The sequence below is a fragment of the Petromyzon marinus genome, unplaced genomic scaffold (genome assembly GCF_048934315.1).
Source record: "Petromyzon marinus isolate PM22_M1 ecotype Great Lakes invasive population unplaced genomic scaffold, UKy_Petmar_22M1.pri1.0 PM_Scaffold_26, whole genome shotgun sequence".
Taxonomy (NCBI): Eukaryota; Metazoa; Chordata; class Hyperoartia; order Petromyzontiformes; family Petromyzontidae; genus Petromyzon; species Petromyzon marinus.
Window position 1 is genome coordinate 1,016,429 of NW_027423235.1, and position 17,830 is coordinate 1,034,258.

General features: G+C 47.1%; 1 protein-coding gene across 1 annotated transcript; it reads left to right on the plus strand.

Annotated features, from left to right (window-relative positions):
- The first annotated feature begins 697 nt into the window (after positions 1 to 697).
- Positions 698 to 16,375, plus strand: LOC142923068 (exosome complex exonuclease RRP44-like). Its single transcript, XM_076064005.1, has 4 exons — positions 698 to 872; positions 2,573 to 2,790; positions 3,768 to 3,936; positions 16,325 to 16,375. Exons 1-4 carry the CDS (start codon positions 729 to 731, stop codon positions 16,373 to 16,375), a joined length of 582 nt encoding a protein of 193 aa, XP_075920120.1. The 5' UTR covers positions 698 to 728.
- Positions 16,376 to 17,830: the final 1,455 nt, after the last annotated feature.

Genomic DNA, 17,830 nt, shown 5'->3' on the forward strand with positions numbered 1-17,830 from the left:
TGTGCTCCCCCACCTTTGCCAACGCGTACTGACCACCACGGATAAGTACGGTAAAACCACCCCACGACCCGCATGACATGGGGCGGCCCTCATCCAGCAGTGGATTGACTTAACGAGCTGTGCATGTTCAACTCAAATATCTGAGTTTGTGAAGTGTCTTATATTAAGATTCTATGTTGTTTTGGCTGGACATGATAATCGCTCATGTCGCTTCTCCACCCGTAGGGCATTGATTCTGGCATCCCCTGAGGTCCGATTCCACATGGACAGCGAAACCCACGACCCGATCGACCTGCAGACCAAGGAACTCAAGTGAGTCTCGTCAACAAGACACCTCCCATGACTGCAATCCGACTGTTGTGCAGATCTCTCTATCAGAATCAAAATATATATTTCTACTGGAAGAATCCGATGAGCTATAAAGCTCTTTTTTCACAGATGTCCAGTTGGGGCAGGTCACAACGTTACAACAACAAACAATACAAGCACACGTTAGTATTGCAAAGTATTGGAAAGGTAAACAAATAACTTAAACAAATATACAAATACAACTAAACTATTTTTATCTTACCAAGTAAAACCCTGACCACAAATTATAGCTGAGCAAAGTGGCTATCACGTGGGAAATTTATTATCAGCAAAATAATCTAAGATAAAGATTCTTGACCCTTGTGGTTGATGTGTTGTGGTGGTGGAAACTGGTGCGTGTACACAGGGAGACCAACTCGATGGTGGAGGAGTTCATGTTGCTCGCCAACATCTCCGTGGCGGAGCGCATCGTAGGCGAATTCCCCGAGTGTGCGCTGCTCCGACGCCACCCGGCGCCTCCGCCTTCCAACTACGACATCTTGGTGAAGGCGGCGAAATCAAAGGTAGAGTTAGAACCCTTTTTAACGACCACCCTTGTTAACTAATCGCTTAACAACGGGCCTCCATAGAGCTCAATGTGTAGGCTTAACCGACCATTTCTCTGTTAACGACGGGCTGTTGTAGGTACAGTAAATATGAATTAATGCCACGTAGAAGGAAAACAATAAATAATAAAAATATAAAACAATAAAATTCTCACGACGTTTCGACTGCAACACAAGCAATCATCATCAGGTGTGAAAACCACAATAAGAAAATTTGAAAAAAGTGGCAGTTATTTTTAACGTTAGCACCACGGAGAGAGATTTGACAGTTTGTTCAGATGGACGAGTCCATATATGTTCGGAAAAGAGGAGGGGGGAGACAAAAAATAATGGATACGTTCTGACAGCCACCTTAAGCGTGATCAATCAATTAAGACCTGAAATGGTTTATCAAATCTCTCTCCGTGGTGCTAACGTTAAAATAACCTCCGCTTTTTTCAAATTTTCTTGTGGTTTTCACACCTGATGATTATTGCTTGTGTTGCAGTCGAAACGTCGTGAGAATTTTATTGTTTTATATTTTTATTATTTTATTGTTTCCCTCCTACGTGAATTTACTGAAAGAACCAAGAATATGAATCCCTGCAGTCACGAAAGCTTTAAATCAAAATGAATTAATGCATTTATTAAGTGTTTATTTTAATATGATGTGTTTATAATGCTAGTATCTTTATGTATTCATATCCATTGTTTAAATATTATAAAGTACGTTTTTTGGGTGAACAAGGGAAACTTTCGATGCTATCGGAACAAATTAAGCTTTTAACACGTATTTCCTATACTTGCTTAATGACCAAATCCTTTAATGCTCGGGTTCGTGGAACCAATTACCGTCTTTAAGAGGGGTTCTACTGTCTCTAGGTTGCTGTTAACCTTCCTTCAATATCATCCTCCTCGCAAGGATTTCAGAGGTCGCCGGGTGGCTCAAATTTTTGTTTGAGGTCTTTTGGTTTAACCGGGTGAGAACTCAAGAGACCATAATAGTCTAATTTGCAAGGGTCACCTGGGTCACCCTATGACCCAGAGATTACAGCTGGGACCCTGGCTTCAAAATCCAGCAGCCACATTGAACATACTGTGTTATCAAGTGTAGGGAGTTAAAGGACTCGGCTCGTTTCCCAGCTACTCCACAGAAATAAACAACAAAAAACCATCACGATAAATGTAGTACTGTATTTAATTTTAGATAAATTCCAGCACTGAAATGTTTAAATATCAGGTCGACTTATTGTGATGAACATTATGCTCAAAATGGGTGGGAATGTGCTACCCCCTACTGTGAAGCAGAGGTGTCTTGAAACGATGTCAGTATTGGCCTGAGCGAGCAATTGCAGGGCTGCACCTTTTACCTTTATCTTGAGATGTAGCCGTATAGTTTCCACTCGCCCTTAGAGGCAGAACAACTCAAAAGGTGTGACGAACCACAGACAACGCTGGAAGGCAGCCAGGCACTGTGCCAGATGTAGATTAATTCACTTGCTGTACTGCCTTCTCCTGGCAAGCCAGGTTATGGAAACCTGAATGCCTACAGGAAGTGCGCTGAATAACGTTTTCTTTCCAATACACCACAACCCTTGCTGCTTCCCCAGCACTGAACTACAAGCCACGTGCGGGATAGTCACCTCACAAACGCCGGTGTGCCCGATTTTTTTGCGCAGAACATCGAGATCCAGGTGGACTCGGCTAAGGCTATGGCCGAGTCCCTGGACCGGGCGGCGGTGCCGGGAGCGCCACCATACCTCAACACTCTGCTGCGCATCCTGGCCACGCGCTGCATGATGCAGGCCATCTACTTCTGCTCCGGCATGGAACCCGACACCCACCACTACGGGCTCGCCACCGCCATCTACATCCACTTCACGTCGCCCATTCGACGGTGACGTGCTCTGGCGTCAGGCACACGCGTGAAATCGACCTTCGCGATTATTGAGGGGACTATGTTGTTGTCTTGGTGTGGTCTGGGACTGTGCTGCCTTTCCCAAGTTTAGGAATTGATTTATTAATTGATGTACTTATGCAATGTTAACATGTCATTATGGTACACCTCCGATTAGCACGATTGGCTACGTACGGTGCAAATGAAGTTCAACATACAACTTGTATATCTTTTTTCTATTATTTACTTTTAGTGATTTGTTTACCTTTTCTATTCTTAGCACTCCTATCATTTACCTACTGGACGTCTGTCAAAAAGAGCTTTTATCGCGAATCGAATTTCTCCAGGATAAAGATTCAGATTTTGACTTATTTTTCTAAAAGGTCCTATAAACGGGAAGTTTGGCCAATTCCTTAAATGGTTGTTTGGCTTGTGTTGGAGAAAAACTAGAGGATCCTGAGAACACCAACGCCTACAAGGAGGGTGACAGTGTTCCACGTGCAGAATCAAGAATCCATTGCCGTGTTGCAGCGGCGGCCAAAAGTGAATTGCAATTCTGCCATGGATCGCTAACGATTTTGTTGTGGATCTTAAATAAGAACACAGATATGAGCAGGCAGCAATTTGCGTTACATCTGATGACAAATAAAAAATCCTCAACAAAGAATTAAATTCATACATTAACAAAGATAATTTCCACCAGCAGATGGTGGTAGAACGTGGTTTGTCCAGAGTACAGTATTCTATCACAGCGTTAAATCCATCTGAGTCATTGTTTGCGTAGCTTTCTGGTGGATCGTGAAACCCGCTGAGATCCACCAGAATGAATCGCGGTGCTTGGTGGATTAATACCGCTGCTCCGTTGGCATCTCGTGGCCATACCGCAGCCTGTATCTACTGTAAATTTAATCTTCATATTAAATAGAGGCTACAACAAATGTGAATATTGTTGTTGTTGTCTCCCTGTACCGTTACAGATACTCGGATGTGATTGTGCACCGGCTGCTGGCCGTGTGCGTGGGCGCCGACCCCACGTACCCGGCGCTCACCGACAAGCAGAAGCAGCAGCAGCTCTGCAACAACCTCAACTACCGCCACAAGATGGCGCAGTACGCCCAACGCTCGTCTGTAGCTTTCCACACGCAGGTGGGAGGCGGAAGTGTGGGCCACGTGGAGCTTGCACGGCGTGTGCTTATGCACCTGATAATGCGTCCATTCGTCTCTTGAAAACCATTTTTAAGGTCACGAAAGCAGGCATCGTATTGTGCGTGTAGTAAGAATCAATTGTTTTCTATTCGCACGCTTACGTGTGGTGGTGCCGTGGCTGTACTGGTTGGCTACACTTGACATTGCTTTTCAGCATTCTTCTGTGTTTGCTGAAAAACCTGGTCACTTGGCACATTTGCCCATGATGTGACAACTTTATTTGATTGGCTCTGTCAGGTGATGGAGGATTATAGTCAATACAATTGACATTGTACCTTCACGATTGAACTAAAAATAATCCCCATGACATGATGCCAATAGCACAACTGGAATAAATTAGCGGGGGGATGCAGAAAAATACCTTAAATTTTGTTAAGTAATTATGGGCTTGGTAAGTGATGCGCGTGTGTCTGCTCTTGGCCACGTAGCGGTGATTAACGGCTGTTGTTGTGGTCTCAGTTGTTCTTCAAGACTAAGAGAGTGGTGAGCGAAGAGGGCTTCGTGCTGTTTGTGCGCAAGAACGCCGTGGTGGTGCTCATTCCCAAGTACGGCTTGGAGGGGACGGTTTTCTTTGACTCCAAAGATCTCAAGCTCAACGTTACCTTCGACGAGGAGGTAGGGCATGTGTTCACTTAACCGGGAGGCATTGGCATTTCCCGAACGGCTGAATTCTGCATTTAAACCCAGGACTGGCTTAATGCACTGGGACCCAAGCCCCCTGACCATCTCTCTACGATTAGGTTTCTATCAGACACACAGACACTTGGTTTAAGGTGGAAGAACGCAGTGAGATACGAAGCTCCGTTTTTTTGCCATTTGGCAGTGTGGACTATTACAGAGGAAGTTACACCGGTGGATACATTAGAGCCGGATGGCTCACAGGGCTATACCAAAATAAACTTAAACTAAATTAAATTATGTAAATGCGTTTCAAATATAAAACGGTCACAATTAAATATGCTTTGGAAATAACTGCCATGATGGAGCCCGTATTGTCACGGAGAGGACATCACATTAAAAATACAGTAAAATCCCTCAGATCCGGAAGAATTATAGAGAAAATCTAATGCTCTCTGTAAACAATGAGAAACTCGAAGGGCAGAAAAGTACTTGTAGAATAAAAACAAATGAGGGAAATAGTAGTTGATGCAAAAAGTGATCTCTAGATGGCAAAAGGCACATTTGTGACTAGTGGATCCGGTCCTTTCCAGCATGCCTTGCATGCCGCATTACATTGTCACTCTGCGTGGATAATGCACACAGCCTAATTTGGACCAGAAGCTCAAAAGGGTCAACATTTGCAGCCATATTTTAGGTATGTTCTTAACTGCAATTGTACACTCCATATAACCTAAGGGGGGTTGCATCTACTCCTTAATAATGGCCAAATAAGGCTTTAAAATTCCTTGGCTGGCCCGCACATCACGATCCCTCGGTTGGTTTGGTCATTGCAGCCATCGGCTTCTCATGCCTGGTTTTCAGCTCGCGGTGAGGTGGCCCAAGCGGTATTGCATTCGCTGTGTGTTGTGGAGGTTTTCGTTTCAAACTCGGTGGCCACTCCGGTTAATACTATGGTGTGTATTAAGCGTGAAATATTTACAGGCTATCCGCTTTAACAGTGGACGTTAAAAGATCCTGTTACGTTATTTGTGTGCCAGCATCATGGTCCAAGGTTGGCAAATTATATGCAAATTACTTATTTGGGGAGCACATATCAATCGTTCGCCTCCTTTTACAAAGACGTAGCAGTGACCTTGAATGCAAACGTTTTGAGAATCAGTGAGGCTTTTCTGAGTGACCCATGTAATAGTATGAATAATAACGTTGGGTTTACGTCAATCCGTGCTTGTGTGCAGGGCACTTGGCAGAGAGCAGTCAGCGGTAGTGTAGCGGTTAGCGCTCTGCGCTACGATCCCGGCGACTTGGGTTCGATTCCTTCGCACGGTCAACACCAGTGATGATTATCTGAACCGGTCCTGGGCCTCCCCTAGGTTGACTCAGAACTCAATTGAATGCCTGGTGCGGTGTGTAAACATCGCCACTGGGGAGACAAAGGCGGCCGGGCATGGCGCTGGCGACCCACCCCCTTGTGTGCCGTGCCGGCCTTCATCTGTGCTCCTCGCCAACAGCACTTGCCCCAACAGTCTGTTAAGGCTACATTGGAAATATGTCTTTGTGTTTTGTGTAGGGCCCCACGCTGTGCGTGGAGGGCATCGCGCTGAACATGTTCGACCGCGTGTGCGTGCGCGTGTCGCTGGATTCGTCCAACCTGCAGCACCAGCGGATCCGCATGCACCTCGTCCGCCCGGAGGTACTCACCGTGCGGCGCGACGCGCAACCTCGGAATACCACCGATTTGTATTGTGACCATGCTGCTGTTGCTGCTTGCTGCACCAGCAGTAGTGCACAAAAAACAAACGCTCGCCGCATCGGAACGTCAGCGGGCCGAAAATTAATGGCACAAGCCACAGCATAGCGCTTGTTGCCATGCAACCCAAACTGTGGGACCGTATAGTAAACCCATAGAGACACAGAGATACATAGGAGATACAGAGAGACCCATTATGATTCCTAGAGATTCATAGAGACTCATACAGATACATAGCAGTGCATTAAAAACAAGCTCCTGTACGATTGTGGCCATGCAACCCAAACTATGGACTACATTTTACACCACTGTAGTCTGCGCTCCTTGAATGGAGGGGGTGGCAAGATGACACAAACTCTCTCCTGAGGCTCTCCCGTAGCTATCAGACCCATACATTGGCATTTAGCCCCTGAACGTAATACCCTTATAACACGGGAATAAAATATAAACTCCGGTCTTGGATGGAAAAAATATATGTATAGCTAGCATTTTGAGCCGCAGTCTGTTGTCCTATACCTCCTGTAACTGGCAAATTGGATATAACGCGATGATGAATGTATGAAGGAACGCATTTTTTGTATAACGCGGATCCAAACTGGATATAACTCGGTTGAATGAATGGAACTACGTCGCGCGAGTAGGAATAAGCGGTCGTAACGGCTGCCTCGGCGTAGCATCACACAAGGCGGGATGCTGCTGGATGCTTCTAGATGCTACCCACGTTCCTTAGTCTTTGTTCAGCCTGTGTTAGGCATCTCACGCGTTATTGCGGACTGCGCTTTACCCCATATAATATATTATTTATTATAACACGATTTTTCCAAAACGCGGTGTTCTTGAGGTACGCAACTACCGTATTATAGAACAGACTGTATATCCAAAGACTATGGGACACTATCCCTACCTATATCAGTTGTGACTGTCCGTGTGTTTAAATCCAGCTTGAAAACATCGTTATTAATTGGCTTTTCCTGGATTCTGATTGGTTATTACTGTGAGCGGAATCATTATGATTAGCTTTTATTACATTTTGCATGCTGTGTAAAGTGTCAGTATCACTGTCATTATTGTTATTATCGGCTTTTACTTTATTTCTATTGGCTTGTATCTATACTTGAGTAGTTTTTTAATGTCCAGTGCTTTTTTGAGATATTTCGATATCCAAGGTGCTGTATAAATTAGATTTTTATTATGGCCCTAGTTCATTGCACAAGAAGGGCCATTATCTGAAACGTGACCTATTTAAATGATCGTTTGGGGCTGTTGTTGATGAATGCGAGTTCTCAAAATACCAAGCTAAGTCAGGGTGTGGGAGCCTTGGTAGATATCAGATGTCTTAACAAAACTCCATGAGTCTGTTCTGCATGGGTTTCCTCCGGGTTCTCTGGTTTCCTCCCATATCTAAAAAGAATCATGCGTTGAAACTGGTATTAAGGTAGTTTACATATCGCCATGGGCGGCAGGGTGGCACATTGGTAAACCCTTGCGTCTTGCAGCAAGAAAACTGGGTTTGATTCCCAACTAGAGTGTTACTGTGTGGAGTTGTCATCTTCTCTCCCCCTGTTCCTCAAAAGTCTTCAGACTTGGCGAAGTTTTTCAGTGTTAATAAGTGTAAAAATAACGTATCACTTGTGTTGGAAATACTCGCATGTGTGTGTGTGAGAGCATTGGTGTAGTGGTTAGCACGCTGCGCTATGAACCCGGCAACCCAATTCCCACTCACCGCCAACACCAGTGAGGATTATCTGAACTGCTGTTTTGCCTACCCAAGGTCAACTCTTTCTTAAATGAGTACCTGGTGCAGTGTGTAAACATCAGCACTGGGGAGAGGTGTTGGCCACTTACCCCCTCGTGGGCCATGCCGCCTAACAGCAGCACAGTCTGTTAAAGGCTTATTTGGGTGACTATCTTCGTTGTACGTTTGTGCCATTTGTGTGTCCGCTGTCACAGATTCCAGGCTACAACCCTGCGGAGTCCACCCCATGGGGCTCGCCTTCTCCCCGGCCTAAGAAACCCAGACAGCACTAGTGTATCGTGGATGCGGTGTCAACAAGATGTCGGAGGAGGTGCATGAGTGGGCACACACTCTGGGTTTTACATCTGCAGAGTTAATTAAGTGTACATTGTGCTCGCAAGCAGAGGTGAACAATTGAAAAAAAAGCAGTGGCGGTTATGAGAAATGTTACCCTGAAGTAACAGACGGTTTGCACTCTGAACTTGCAATCCAGAGGTCACCGGTTCTTCGTTCTCCTGTCGCAGCGGTTCAAATGGTAGTACAATCAGCCAATGAAGGTGTATACGCGTCAAGATGTATGAAAGGTTTAGGATATCTTATGCCCCACTTCTTTGCCAGCCAAGACACTGACCCCCTTGTGATGAAGGTGATTTCACAAAAATATTGGTTACTGAATCGGTGGTGTTTATTGACTAACGCAGCAGTGTCCAACCCACAAAGCACTGTGATCCATTCTGGTATATCTCAACATGTTCCGTGATCTACCAGCAATATATGACCAACAGTTACCCGGATGGATTTAACCGACTAATAGAACACTGTAGACATGCCAAGTGCTAGTGCGATCTATTGGTTTAAGATATATATTATTAATCCATTAATTCTTAGTCGGGGATTTTGTTTTGCCATCTGCTATAACAAGAATTGCTTTATATTAGAGGTGTTAATTCCTATTTGTCCAGAGATCCACAATCAAATCTTTTGCGATCATCCACCCATGGATCGCGATTAACACATCGGCTACCACTGATTTAACAGTTGAAAACCAGTTTAACACGTAGGCTTTCACGACCAATATCCATAACACAGGTTTTTTGGGTTAGATCGCGTAATAAATATTTAAATGTGTCGGTAAACCCGCCACCACCCGACACAGCCAATTCGAAAGGTTTGTCACATTAACAGAACGTGCCAATTCGTTACTAGTAACATCACACCGGTGTCTTGGAGAGCAAAGCCCCAACATTTACAATCTGAGTACAATGTTTCACCAGTAATTACAACCAGCTTCATCAGGCGACAGCCAGATTCGTGGCGAATCCTCGTTCCTTAATGCGCATGCATAATGTGTGTTGATTAACATATAAATAACCCAATCGGCAATGGATACCCGTAGTCATATGCATTCATTGATTCCCCTCCCAATTCGCGAAAGAAGTGCTCACAAGTGATGGCTGTCGCCTGATGAAGCTAGTTAGTGCTGGCGAAATGTTGTACTTAGATTGTAAATGGTGTGGCTTTGCTCTCCAACACACTGGTGGACTGTACTAGTAACGAATTGACATGTTCTGTTTACGTGACAAACCTTACTAATTGGATGTCGGGTGGTGGTGGGTTTAACAACACATTTATATATTTAAACGATCTAACCCATAAAACGCGTATTATAGTTGAAAACCTACAATTGTGCCAGGTTTGGCCTGTCGGAGTGGGCCATTAGGGTGGCCACTCAGAGTGCAAAGCTCTGGGGAATCCGAGCAAGAGCTTCGAAGTATGATTGTGCACGGTGACACCCGCAGGGGTCTCGTGATGGATGGCAAATGGAAGATATTTTTTTATCGCGAGAGGATTCCCTGCAAGGGATGTTAGGTTACTTATTCTTGTGAGGATGCCATTTACTGTATGAAGGGGCAGCGGTCAGCTGCATAGAACAGAGTATGTTGGATGTCAGGTTTAGTTTGACCATACTTCACCATGCTGGTCACTGTTGGATGATAATAATGTCCACTTGCAATGCACCACCGCGCAGTATTCACTCGCCTTCGAATCGAGTCCTGCACCGCCGTTTCACATGCAAATTTGATTCTCAATCCCTGGGCCAACTTGCTCCTGATTAGCATGCGATTTGCCACATTTCGATCTCGGAGGTGATTAAATGCGCCGGCTTCCAGGCTTGTTGAGCCGCTCGGAGCCCAATTAACGAAAATTGTTGCCAAAGCAAAAGCGTGAGCTCGAATGTTTGTCCGTGTTCTTTTCAAACCACCAGTCGAACGCCGGCCTCTGCCCACTCCGACCGTGCGCAGGCCCTGGCCGTCGGGGAGGCCCTCATGGTGCCTCACGGCAAACGTGGGGCCCGGGTGGGCGCGTCGACGGTTGATCGCGTACAGGCGGTGCAACGCCCACAAATGAAACATCACACCTTGCTGATCTCGTGTCCAGGAGCATGAACGATCATCACGCAAACTCCGGTCATCCTCGCAGCAGCAGCTCTTGGCCATCGAACAAAGACGATCACCGCTTCCTTCCGATATTAGAAGCCACGAGCTATGAACGACTCGGAGGTTCGAGCAACCACAGCCGAGTGGGAAGGCAGCAGCAGCCCAGGCGGTGAGCCAGCTCCAAAATCCCCCAAGCACTGAAGTTCTCGATTTAGTACATTGAAAAACACGACGGTAAGTGAAACAACGTAAATCGAAACCAATTTTGCCATTCACTTGAGGGGCCGTCCATAAATGACGTCACGCAATTTTTGACCTCTCGTCACTCGGCGTCACAAAAAGTCAGACCCCCCCCCTCAAATATGACGTCACAAAGCTCTGCCCCCCCCCCCAAAACCATATTTCCATTTTGAAAATAAAACATGCTTCAACTATTGTCATTGTAGTGCGTGGCGCTGCACTGATGTTGTAGGAGTGTTATAACAATTAGTGTTATAACAATTCTATACTTAAAGTTGCGCATTTTGATGTGACGTCACATTTCTCAAACCCCCCCCTCCCCCTCGTCACAAATGTCTGAACCCCCCCCCCCCCCCCCGAGGTGCATGACCGCGTTACCGTGTTCATTCTGTGGTGAAGGGATGAGGAAAAGGAAGAGGGAAAAGCATCCAGTGTCGCCGCACGCAGGCAACGTGTTTATTACACAGTGGTCAAAATATAAAAATGCATATATATGTAGTGGGTTCCACGGACACTGGAGACGTCTTTAGAGGCAACACGGTTTATTTGTAACTTTGAACAGAACTCCCCTTAACTCCCACTATCTAGGGAGGTACAGCCTCCGGGCTAGCGTGCCCTCGCACTGATCAAACCTGGCTCTCAGCCCTCTGGCTATCTGTGCCCTAGGGGAGGCTAACTGACCCGACCCAGCCAAGGTACGGGTCCTGACCACTGGTCCGAGCTCGGCCCAGCCCTTACAAGGACGTCGGACTCGAGGTCCCAGGGTCCTAGCTAGGGAGGCTACTCTGACCCGACCCAGCCAAGGTGCGGGTCCTGACCACTGGTCCCCGCTCGGCCCCGACCCTTATAAGGATGTCGGGTCCCAGTGTCCTAGCTAGGCTGGTCTTCTGTTCTTCGTCTTCGGAGCACTGCCCCGAGCTGTCCCAGAGGTGCCCCTTTAATACACCTCTCGGGGGCTCTCCGCCCCCGGTACCGCCCCCTCTCTAGAACCTTCCAGGGGGCTCTGGAAGAACCCCCCAACCCCTCACCTGGGGCCTGGCTCAGGGTGGCACCCCCTATGGGCTTGTGCCCGCAAATGCAGGTAAGTATACCGACGGTATAGGATGTGCATTTATGACGCTACATATATGCGAGAGAGTTTGTGGACAAAAGTCTGCTCTGCGGGAAGCAAGCATTGCCATACGAATGAGATGAGCTCGCGTTTGATGCGGGCAGTCTTGAGGACGACCGTCGACAGGCACGTGTGGAGGCACGCCGTGGTCACAGCGCAGCGCCGACTCGTGTAGGTGGTGATGGCCCAGTTGTAGAGAGGAATGCTGGAGCTTGGAGCAGATGTAGCCGAATGTAGGATAGAGCATCTTGAGGAGCGTTGCCCTCGACCCCCTCCGGGAGGCCGTATGGTTTACTTGGCACTCCCGTCCCTTAGAGTCCAGTCTGATGTAGGCCTCCTCAGGTTCCAGCAGCCTGGCTTCGTAGGTCTTCATTGCACCGCTCTGCTCGTCTAGCATAGTCTGAAGGGTCATATGTGGCTGCCTCCTGAATCTTCACCGTCCTGCAAACCTTACTCGACATCTCGTTGAGGACCCGAAGAAGGGCAGTATTCTCTTTGTTTTGTTTTTTACAAAAGGGCTTGTAAGAGCTCTCGTTCCTCCCACCGCAATCTCTGGTGTCAACTTGAACGGGGGGGGGGGAGGGGAGACAAATCTATGGCTTTTTTCCCAGGGGATCTGTCTTCCATGGAGCACAAAGATACAGGCGGAAGGTCCCGTTGGCCTAGCCATGAGGTCAGGCTCGAGTTGCTTACTGAGGACCCTACACCTAAGGAGGCTGTGGATCGTCCTAGGAAGCTCCAAAGTAGAAAACCAGCTTTCCAAGGCCCCCTATAAAGTGCCTGAGTCCAGGTAGAAAAATAGGAAAACTATCAAACAGGAAAGCGAGTGGTTATGTTGGGTCGAAAAAGGTAATGTTCTAATAATGTAGGGGTTGGAGCGGTCATTGCTGCTTACTCGGCCATGACGTCACTGCAACTCGTTTGATTAACACTTTTAAAATAAAAAATCACGACGCGTACTGAACATATTATTCCGAATCGGTTTTACCACCACTACCACCATGACACAGTGGCAAGGCTGGCACATCGCAGTGCAGCTGCTACGCTGAATCATATGAATAAATATAATCAAATCTAGAAATATCCTTTCTGTACCCAGGAGAGCCACATTGAGTCTCGAGACTCATTATTAGCTCCGTGCTGCATTGAGATGTTTGGACAATTTCAAGCATCAGGGTTCGGCACGTAGGAGGAAACCGGAGAAACGCGCAAATGTTGTGAAGCTGGCTTGGTGGTAGAAGTCAATCCAGAACATTTGGCCCCACACCTATCACTGTAACGAATCAGTGTTCTACGGGGGCATTCTAAGCGAGGACTGATTGTATTAAAATCTACTTTGATCTACGAATCGTAATGTATCAATAATGTTAACGTGTAACATGCCCCACGTTTTTCTTAATCTGGAAGGAGAGAACAATGGATGATCTGTGTGCTGATGATGTTGGTGATGATCTCGTAATGGCTGTTCACTTCGAGGAGTGGGAGAGTCTGATGGTGAACCTGGATCGTGCCAATAAGAGGTAGGGCCTTACCATTTGCCCTACCAAATAAATCAAAGCAGTACCTGCCTTGATATTTTGTATGTCTTCAAGGACTCCACCCCCTCAACTCCGCATGATAGGTAGTTGTGGAAAGAGTGGAGGTATTCCCATATCTGGGCAGTTGTTTATGACCAGCTCCGATTTCAGAGCGGAGGTCTTACTCTGAATTAGTTCAGTGGCATATCCTTTTTTTCAGCTGTTTAGCGCCGTATAAAAGTTACATGGCCTATCACTTCATACAAAGCTCTGGTTCTTTTCTGCCAAACTTGTCCTCTCCCTCCCAGCTATAACTTCCCGAAAGCAACATGTGACCTTTGTTTTGGCGTGACAAACACCAGTGAAAGCAAAACACCGAAAGTGTAATGACTACACATAATGCAAGAATCTCAATTGTATTTCTCAACGGGTATTGAATATGAAGTCCCAGGAGTGGTGAAGGTGCATCAGCCTGCAGACCCACAGGTGGTAGTGGTGGATTGGCTTGCAGACGTTGGGGTGGTGGTGGATTGGCCTGCAGACGTTGGGGTGGTGGTGGATTGGCATGCAGACGCTGGGGTGGCGGCGGTAGATCGGCCTGCAGACGCAGGGGTGTCGGTGGTGGATCGGCCTGCAGATGTAGGGGTAGCGGCGGTGGATCTTCCAGCAGTAGCCGACCAGTGAAGTTCTCGAATAAATTTACGCAATTTGCCGAACCTGGTGGCTTTGGCACAGGCGGTGGTGGTGGTGGATCTCCCAGCAAAAGCTGGGGAGGCAGTGGTGCATCTGCCAGCATGAGCTGGGTTGGGATGACAGCGTTGGATCTCCCGGCAGCAGCCGGGGTGGTGGTGGCGGTGTTGGAGATGCCAGCAGCAGCCGGGGTGGCAGCGCTGAATCTGCCAACATCAAGCGCCATGGCGGTGGGGGTGAATAATATGCCAGAAGCAGTCGGGGTGGGGGTGGCGATGCATCTCCCAACAGCATCCCTGGTGGTGGCGGCGGAACTGCATGTGGCTGCCAGGATGGCGTTGGAGGCAGTGGTGGTGTTGGTGGAGACCGTGGCCGTGGCTTTCTCCAGCTCCTTGAGCTATCGACGCATCATTTCCAACTGCAGATGGCGCTCCACATTCTCCCGTTTGTATACTTGAGTGCAGGGAAATCATCGACAGTTTGGTCAACATTAGCCCCTACACGAGCCTTCTAATCATCGCAACTCTTCAAACTATATCGCTTATATAATGTACATAATTTCAGTCACAACAAAAATTACATATAACACATCGGGGCTGTGAAAATTACGGCTTCGTATTGTCATGCGAACGGTGAGGAATCAGCCCAGAACTACACGGGAGGATCTTGTCAATGATCTCAAGGCAGCTAGGACCATAGTCTCCAAGAAAACAATTGGCAACACACTACGCCGTGAAGGACTGAAATCCTGCAGCGCCTGCAAGGTCCCCCTGCTCAAGAAAGGTCATATACATGCCCGCCTGAAGTTTGCCAATGAACATCTGAATGATTCAGAGGACAACTGGGTGAAAGTGTTGTGGTCAGATGAGACCAAAATGGAGCTCTTTGACATCAACTCAACTCACCGTGTTTGGAGGAGGAGGAATGCTGCCTATGACCCCAAGAACAGCATCCCCACCGTCAAACATGGAGGTGGAAACATTATGCTTTGGGGGTGTTTTTCTGCCAAGGGGACAGGACAACTTCACCGCATCAAAAGGACGATGGACGGGGCCATGTACCATCAAATCTTGGGTGAGAACCTCCTTCCCTCAGCCAGGGCATTGAAAATGGGTCGTGGATGGTTATTCCAGCATGACAATGACCCAAAACACACGGCCAAGGCAACAAGGGAGTGGCTCAAGAAGAAGCACATTAAGGTCCTGGAGTGGCCTAGCCAGTCTCCAGACCTTAATCCCATAGAAAATCTGTGGAGGGAGCTGAAGGTTCGAGTTGCCAAACGTCAGCCTCGAAACCTTAATGACTTGGAGAAGATCTGCAAAGAAGAGTGGGACAAAATCCCTCCTGAGATGTGTGCAAACCTGGTGGTCCAACTACAAAAAACGTCTGACCTCTGTGATTGCCAACAAGGCTTTTGCCACCAAGTACTAAGTCATGTTTTGCAGAGGGGTCAAATACTTATTTCCCTGATTAAAATGCAACTCAATTTATAACATTTTTAACATGCGTTTTTCTGGATTTTTTTGTTATTCTGTCTCTCACTGTTCAAATAAACCTACCATTCAAATTATAGACTGATCATTTCTTCGTCAGTGGGCAAACGTACAAAATCAGCAGGGGATCAAATACTTTTTTCCCTCACTGTATGTGAGGAGTCTGTGGGTCGCAACATCACGTACGGCTGGAAGTAGGACATTCCAGACTAAGAGGGTTCATGATGGCAATGTCAACGACACTGAACCAGCAAGCACAACTCACTGCCAATAACACATATCACATAATTCACTCTTAAGCAATTGTTCAATCAATTAATTTAATCACTACAATTAAAACCAAAGAATCTCCCAGAACAAACACTTCGCACTCTCCTCCGTCAGCCACCTGCATCGACAATAAAAACGCATCAGTCCAGCAGTGGATAAAACCTGGCGTGGGAGGTATGGGGGGGCGGCTTACACTTGCGGTGGACAGCAGGGGGGTGTCTGGATGCAGTAGCCATCGCAGATCAAGCGGTAGTACTTGTCATCGACTGCCATGCGCCAGGGTAATGGGCCTCTCCTACACCCACACACATCACACATCCAGCGGCACGCACGTCACACCGAGGAGCACGCACGTCACACACCGAGCAGGTTGCACAGGTCTCCTTTATCAAGACAAACGTGGAGCAGATTACAACTACAACTCTTCTACGCCTGTCACAATGCCCCCCTTTCCCCCCCTCCCCAGTTTATGGGGTGGCGCGAGCCTCACTCCCTCCTTCGCGTCAGCCCCTACTAATAAGTGGTCCGGTTGCATTGTGAATGCACCACTCGAATGACGTGCAGTCCCGTGGCGCACTGTAACGGGCTCGTGATTTACTCACTAAAATTCAATGTAAAAAAATAAAAACGATCCCAAGACATTATTTAAAATAAAGGATGGCCATCGTGTGTCAGCATCACAGGCGAAAATTGGCATGTAAAAAAACTTCAATGGGAATCACTCAATTGGGATTGCTCGCAGCAAACAGCACTTGACCTGCTTGCAGGTTAGGTGCTGAATAACCGTGTGTCACACAGAGAACAGTTGCCACTGAGGGTGCCCTTTTCAAATGCTTGAGATGATATGTGATTATCGGGTGTAACTGTGCACACTTAAAAAATTATAAGCGAACTATTATCGTTTCAGGTGGCAGGGTGGTGCAGCGGTGATCTTTGACCCTCGCAACAAGAAGGGCCTTGGTTAATTATCCGACTGGCACTTTGCGGAGTTTTCTACGTTCTCCCCTTTGTTCTGTATGGGTTATCCAGTTTGCTCACGTAGCTAGAAAACACACTATCACAATGTAACTGGGTATTGGCCAAGCATCCCAATGCTAAAGTTACCTGCAAATTACTTCAATGGGATGACACTCGGCAGCAGAGCCGGATGATGGCTTGCTGGGGCCCTATGCCATTGTCAAGCTTAAGAGGCCCCTTCTATGAATGCCTGTATATTTTTGTAAGCAGAATGAAAATCACTGCTTTGGAGAGTCTTTTTTTATCACCGATCTTAATTTTTTTAAACAATTATGTTAAAACTCGAAACCTTGAGTCCATTTCTTGTTTCGTATTTAGAGCCCCCCCCCCCCTTCTCTTAATGCGAGGCCCTAAGCTGTAAGTGTAGCCGGTGTGAGCTCGCCTGTGATGAATCACACGTATAATTGTGCACTCTTATTTTCTATGGGTGGCCAGGAGAATTTATTATTATTCAAGTGAATGCAATGGTGATCAGGGGATTGGACCCAGAGCCCCACGTACACAGTAGAGTACAAGGGAACGCCCACAGTACAGATTTGAGCTGACCTCCAGATTGAGAAATTGAACTGTGTTATGACTTGGAGGGTGTTTCTGAACGCGATTGTTACCGACCCGTCCCGAAGGGAGGAGAGGGGACAGGGTGGACCGGCTGCATGAGCTTACTCTTTGGCACTGCACAGCACAACATCGCCTGCCTACTGCAAAAAACTCGGCAGGACCTTCCTGAAAATAAAAGTCTTCGGAATCAGTGAGGCCTGTCCTTCGGAGGACAGGCGTAGTCTTGGTCGTCACAAGCGAACATTTGTTTCTCCACATTAATTTGTATCCCCGGGTTACCATCAGGGCTGGGCGCTGCAAGCTTAGCTTCTGAGATCTGATGAGACTGGTAGCCGTTTTTTAAAAGGTAATTTCGGCATCTGGAGCCCAAGCATGCAACAACTTTATGCAACTTCTT